Source organism: Phalaenopsis equestris, unplaced genomic scaffold, assembly GCF_001263595.1.
Source record: "Phalaenopsis equestris unplaced genomic scaffold, ASM126359v1 Scaffold000060, whole genome shotgun sequence".
Lineage (NCBI taxonomy): Eukaryota > Viridiplantae > Streptophyta > Magnoliopsida > Asparagales > Orchidaceae > Phalaenopsis > Phalaenopsis equestris.
Genome location: NW_018164502.1, coordinates 378188 through 384023, shown reverse-complemented (window position 1 = coordinate 384023; position 5836 = coordinate 378188). Strand labels below are relative to the sequence as shown.

The 5836-nt window shown below is 42.7% G+C and overlaps 1 protein-coding gene across 1 annotated transcript; it reads right to left on the bottom strand.

Annotated features, from left to right (window-relative positions):
• Window positions 1–3006, bottom strand: LOC110019508 (probable LRR receptor-like serine/threonine-protein kinase At1g12460). Its single transcript, XM_020717186.1, has 3 exons — window positions 2713–3006; window positions 1601–2606; window positions 1–1507 (listed from the first exon to the last, which is right to left on the bottom strand). The coding sequence occupies exons 1-3, from the start codon at window positions 2864–2866 to the stop codon at window positions 43–45; spliced, it is 2625 nt and encodes an 874-aa protein (XP_020572845.1). The 5' UTR covers window positions 2867–3006; the 3' UTR covers window positions 1–42.
• Window positions 3007–5836: the final 2830 nt, after the last annotated feature.

Below are 5836 nucleotides of genomic sequence, written 5' to 3'. Positions count from 1 at the left end.
GCCTCCGATCAACTTCAGAGTCTGCTTATCTCATCACAAGTATCAGGAGTTGCCGGACCTGATGGATTCCAGAAACTGAACCACCTCCCCCATGCTCGGCCTCTTCGCCGGAGCATCGTCGGCACAAAAAAGTCCCAACTTGAGCACCTGAATCACTTCCCTCTCCGAAAATCTCCTCAGGCTCCTATCAAAGCAATCCGAAACAGCTCCATCATCCAAAGCTCCCTGTACAAAATCACGGAGCAGCACCACCTGTGTCGCTCCAGGGCTCTCCACAGGCTTCCTCCCCGTCACAATCTCCAAAAGAATGATTCCAAAGCTATAAACATCACATTTCTCACTGTATCTTAAGCTCTGTGACGCCAATTCCGGCGCGACGTAGCCGACGGCGGTATGGAACTTGGTCAGCTCACCGCTTCCAAGAATCGGCAGCAGCTTCATCAACCCATAGTCACTCAGCTTAGGCTCATAACCTTCGCCTAACAAAACGTTGGTGGATTTGATGTTTAGATGCAGAACTTGTGGCTTGCAGTCATGGTGGAGATAGGCGAGAGCCCTCGCAGTTCCGAGAGCTATATCGAATCTCCGGGACCAAAAAAGCTGGCCTCGGCCGCCGCCGCTGCTGCTGGAGAAGTTCGAATCATGGAGATGTTGATGGAGGCTACCATTGGGGACGAATTCGGATAGAATCAGCTGCGTTGTGGAGGACCAATAGTATCCATGGAAACCCACCAGATTTGGATGTCTCATACCTCCAAGTCGGCTCATTTCCTGCTCAAATTCTTCCTGGTTTCTGATCTTTCCCAGCGTCTCCAGCTTCTTCACGGCAATGGTTACTCCGCCTTCGAAGCTCGCCTTGTAGACTGATCCGATGGAGCCTCCGCCAATCAGGCAGTCCTTGTCGAGCAGCGCCTTCGTGCCAGCCTCCCAGTCTTCGTACCTCGACGGCAGGCTCTTGCTGAAAAGAACGAGCTTTCCTATGATGATGTTTGAACTGGTGGAAGCTGGAGCTGTGCTCTCAGAAACAAGCATCTCTTCTTCCAAACTCTTCTTCCTGTAAGCCCTTTGGTTCATCACTGCAACCACACATACTCCGGCAAGGATCAAGGCGGCCGCCACAATGGCAATTATTACAGTAACGCTCAGAACTTTTGCTCTTCGGTGTCCGCCGCAGAGGATGTTGAGGGGAGAACCGCAGAGAAATGGGTTGTTGGAGAATGCAGAGGAGCCGAATTGTTGGATTGATGGAGCAGAAGGAATGGCGCCGCTGAGATTATTGTAGGAGAGATTGAAATGGGTTAGTAGGGATAGATTGCTGAGGGAAGGAGGGATGGATCCGGAGAGCAAGTTCTGGGAGAGGTCGAGGAACTGAAGACGGATCAGTTGACCGAGGGATGATGGAATGGTGCCATTGAGTTCGTTGTGATGAAGATCGAGGTGTTCCAACAAGGTCATTTTGGAAATCGTCTCAGGGATTCCTCCCTGTAGTTTGTTTCTTGATGCATCCCTACAAAATGAATTGAGAAATCTGCGATAAAACTACGAGAAGTTCGAATATTGAGGGTTTGAATTTCTTTTTGGTTCAGGGTTCAGGGCTTACAGTTCGAGGAGGAACTGGCAGTGGGTCAGGGAAGGTGGAATTTCTCCTGAGAGCTGAAGATTGTGCAAGTCTAGAACCTGGATCATCTCCATCTCTCCGAGTTCAGAAGGGATTGTTCCGGTAATGGCGTTGCTGCCCAGCCGGAGAACTGATAAATACTTGATCGATCCAATCTCATGCGGAATGTTTCCGGTTAGCTCATTAAAACCTAAATCCAGGAACCTCAGCCCAGCACAATTGGCAATGCTGGGATCAATCGCTCCGCTTAGATCGTTCCCGGAGACATCAATGTACTTCAATTTATCGCTGCAGGTACCGATCTCCGGGATGATTCCTTGGAAGCGATTGAATGAAGCATTGAAGTAACTCAGGTTTGTGAGGGAAAGAAGATCAAAGGGCACTGATCCGGAGAACGAGTTGCCTCCGAGATCGAAGAATTCCAAGCTCCGGCAGAATGAGATCTTATCCGTAACCGTTCCTGAGAGAGAATTGTTTCCCAGCGCAATGAATGTGATTGCAGGAGGCGCGCAGATCTCCGGCGGAAAATCTCCCGTAAGTTTGTTGAACGAGAAGTTGAAACCGACCAGATTGAAGCAGTTTGCGATGGATGTCGGAATCGAACCCGAGAGGCGATTATGTGCGAAAGAGACGAATCTCGTCCTGAAGCAGTTCTTGAACAAAGAGCCCGGAATCTCACCGGAAAAGGAATTCCCGCCCAGATCCAGAAGACGGAGCGAGGGTATATTGCCGAGTGACGCCGGAATCCCACCGGAGAGCTCATTACGACTGAGATTAAGCTTCCTTAGGGTTTCAATCCCCCCATACTCCACCGGCACACCGCCGGAGAAACGATTCCCGAATAGCGAGAGAATCTGAAGATCACTTAGTCCAGCAACAGAGGACGACAGCGTGCCCTTAAGCTCAGCCCCGTGGATAAGTATCTTCACCACGAACCCCGCATCCGAACAAGTAACTCCGGCGAAATCCCTGCACGGATTCCCGCCATCTACCCACGATGCAAGCGCTCCGCGAGGATCCGTGGATAAGTATCTTCACCACGAACCCCGCATCCGAGCAAGTAACTCCGGCGAAATCCCTGCACGGATTCCCACCATCTACCCACGATGCAAGCGCTCCGCGAGGATCCGCCGTCACATTCCCCTTAAACTGCAACAATATCTCCTTCTCTCCGACGACATCCGCCGCTGCCTCTTCCACAACCCTAATCACCGCAAACAGCAAAAGAAGAAGATCTAGAGCTCTCATGATAAGCTTCCAAAAGAGAAAGAGTGCCAACGAGGAGCGGTTTCATCGAATGCCTCCGAACAGTAGTCTCCGGCGAGCGATGGGGAGGAGATAACCTCTCCGCCACCACTGGACACCAATCTGTGTCTCTTTGTACGGCGACTCGGTGCCAACGAGGAGCGGTTTCATCGAATGCCTCCGAGCAGTAGTCTCCGGCGAGCGATGGGGAGGAGATAATCTCTCCGCCACCACTTGACACCAATCTGTGTCTCTTTGTACGGCGACTCTGCAATTAATCCGACGCCGACTGTAAATGCATTCATTGCTCCTCCGAAGCTTCAACTACCGCCAACTGCAGCATGAAGACGAGCGCAGACTGTATTGGGATTTTTGCAGAGGAAAACAGACAGAGGACGGAAGAGGTAGAAAACGAGGAGAAGAAGGTGAGGCCATGGTTTTTCGGGAGTTAAAGAGCATGAATGACAGGAGATGGGAGGGAACAGGGTGATGATTTAATTGCACCGTATTTGATTAGCCACCGCGTGACACGTGGAGATAACTTGTTTGATTAGAAACGTGGCAAAAGAGACGCTTGCCAAGGTCTGAGGTCAACGAAGAATGGTGTGAATGAGTTGGAATGATGCGTGTTGACGGGAGTTCTAGGAGTTAGATATTCAGAAAATTTTTACATGCACCCCCACATAACTTTTATGCATTTATATATATCATTATATTTATACCTTATTCACATTAAAAATTTATATATATCATTATATTTATACCTTATTCACATTAAAAATTTATATATATATATACTAAATTTTTAGAATGAACAGAATTAATTACCATTAGAGGGGTCAAAACGACTCGTTCATGAATAACTTGTGTTCAACTTATTAAGAAGCTCGTGTTCGATTTTTTCATTAAGTTAACAAGTTGAACACAAACATAGATTTGTTCGTTCGTGATCGATTTGTTTTGGCTCGAAATACTACTCATCATATATATATATATATATATCTGCGCCGCATACTCAGATCAATTGGTCAAGCATTTGCTTATCTGTTGAAAATCCCCTCTGGTCTGGGGTTTAATTCCCCATAAATGTAAAATGTGGTACTCGAATTCCTGCGCGCATGAGGGATGGTCGGGGCTCTTATAATAGCCTTCGACCATCTCTTTCAATGAATATATAAACAATAATTTTTAAATCTTGCACAGTCCTTAACATCTTTTTGCTACGCGATTAGGATTGTCAAAATGAACATAATTTTTTTAGTTTGAAATATAAACGAGCCGAACACCAGCTGAGTCTGGGCACGCTTGTGTTCGGCTCATTTACACTCCTAATTACCATATTGAATCTTAAATATGAGATGATTTTAATAATTCCTGTATTAATTTTTATGGTCGACATTATTATATAATAAAAGGCTGCGTAAATATAATTTACATTAAAAAAAGGGCATGAAAATATGCCTCATTTATTTATTTATTTACATACGACCGTACATAAGGGGAGTCAAACTCATTTATTAGACGGTGGAGCATATCTTCTTGCCCTGCACAATCGGCCCTTTTATTATTATATAAATTATAAATTATAAATTTAAATTATGTATTTATTTATTATGTATTTATTTTATTTATTTATATGCTATTTAAACCATTAATTAGCTAAATAATGCGGTCAGGATCGGCCCAAATTTTGAAAAAAAAAAGGCAACGAAACGTGATATGTCAAGTCTGCCACGTGGCGTTAACTCACAATCTGAATTTAATATTTAACGGCCATCATAAGATGCTCAATATTGTTATTTTGTGAATTAAAATCAGTACTTTTGAAGGTGGTGCATAATTTAATTGATAAGCTAGGTGAAATTCCACCTTCCCTTAATAAATAATCTGCTCATGAGCTAGGTGTGAAGACTATTATAATTTTTTTATTTTTTTTGGAAAAGCTAGACCGCTGTCAGAAAGTTCTCACCGATAGCTATGATGTAAAAATACTGTTTTCGGCGTTTAGAAAACTCATAAGCTTCCAAAATATAGTTTGCCCAAACAGGTCAGGTGCGTTTTCAAAAAATAACCACACCAAATAAGCTACCCTAAACTGACCCTAAGACTCTCAAATCATATCTATTAACATATAAAGATCTCATCAATTTTGTCAATTATACAGGGTATTTTGTCAAACGGGCAAAAGAAAAAGTTTAAGAGACATTTATATACATACTAATCATTTCTTATTTATTTACATATCTAATTCATAAACTTTAATTTTTAACATACATACCAACCAAATCTTTTGTATCACATAAAAAATAGAATATTTTTAACTTTTAAAAGTTTAAATACATTTTTCATATATAGGTAGTGCCTTATATGTAAAAATTAAAGCTTTTGTGTTAGATGTGAGGGGTGTGTATGTAAATCTTATAAGTTTTAATAGCAAGCTAATCTTCTTTGGAAACTTTTTTTTCTTGCTTTTTTTTAAAGCTTTTTTTTTTTTTTTTTGTAATTGTCAAGTGAATAAGGGTTTTCAAGCTTTAGCGATTTTTTCGTGATTTTTTCCTCTCTTTTGGGAAATTTCTCTAATATATGTCTTTTTTTTCTATATTCTAATCTCGATTCAAGTTTTAAGGTCTTAGCCCCTTCATTTTTTTTCAATTTTTGGCTTCTTTTACTGCACCTCTCCGCTCTCTACTCCCCATTGCAACCATTAAGTTTGAGGCTTAGTTACTGATAATCTCTCTAACTTTGGTGGGTTTGATCTTTCTTACTCGTAGATGATAAGATCACTTTCTGAGATGATGAGGTTGAGGATGGTTCAAAACCTTGGGATCTTATGTTGGTTGGGTATACTTTAGGCAAAAGTCCTTTTTACGAGAATCTTCTCAGTCAATTGGTAAGATTTGGAAACTGAAATGTATGGTGGATCTTCAATCTCTTTCCAAGGGATTCTTTATTTTTAAATTTACTTGTCTGGAG

What these genes read in the sequence shown, in the direction of transcription:
- LOC110019508 (XM_020717186.1), bottom strand. Translation starts at nt 2,866, where the DNA reads ATGAGAGCTCTAGATCTTCTTCTTTTGCTGTTTGCGGTGATTAGGGTT. An exon ending in GCTTGCATCGTGGGTAGATG is followed by an intron (nt 2,607 to 2,712) that starts GTGGGAATCCGT and finishes CATCGTGGGTAG; the next exon opens with ATGGCGGGAATCCGTGCAGG. An exon ending in TGCCAGTTCCTCCTCGAACT is followed by an intron (nt 1,508 to 1,600) that starts GTAAGCCCTGAA and finishes TTCATTTTGTAG; the next exon opens with GGATGCATCAAGAAACAAAC.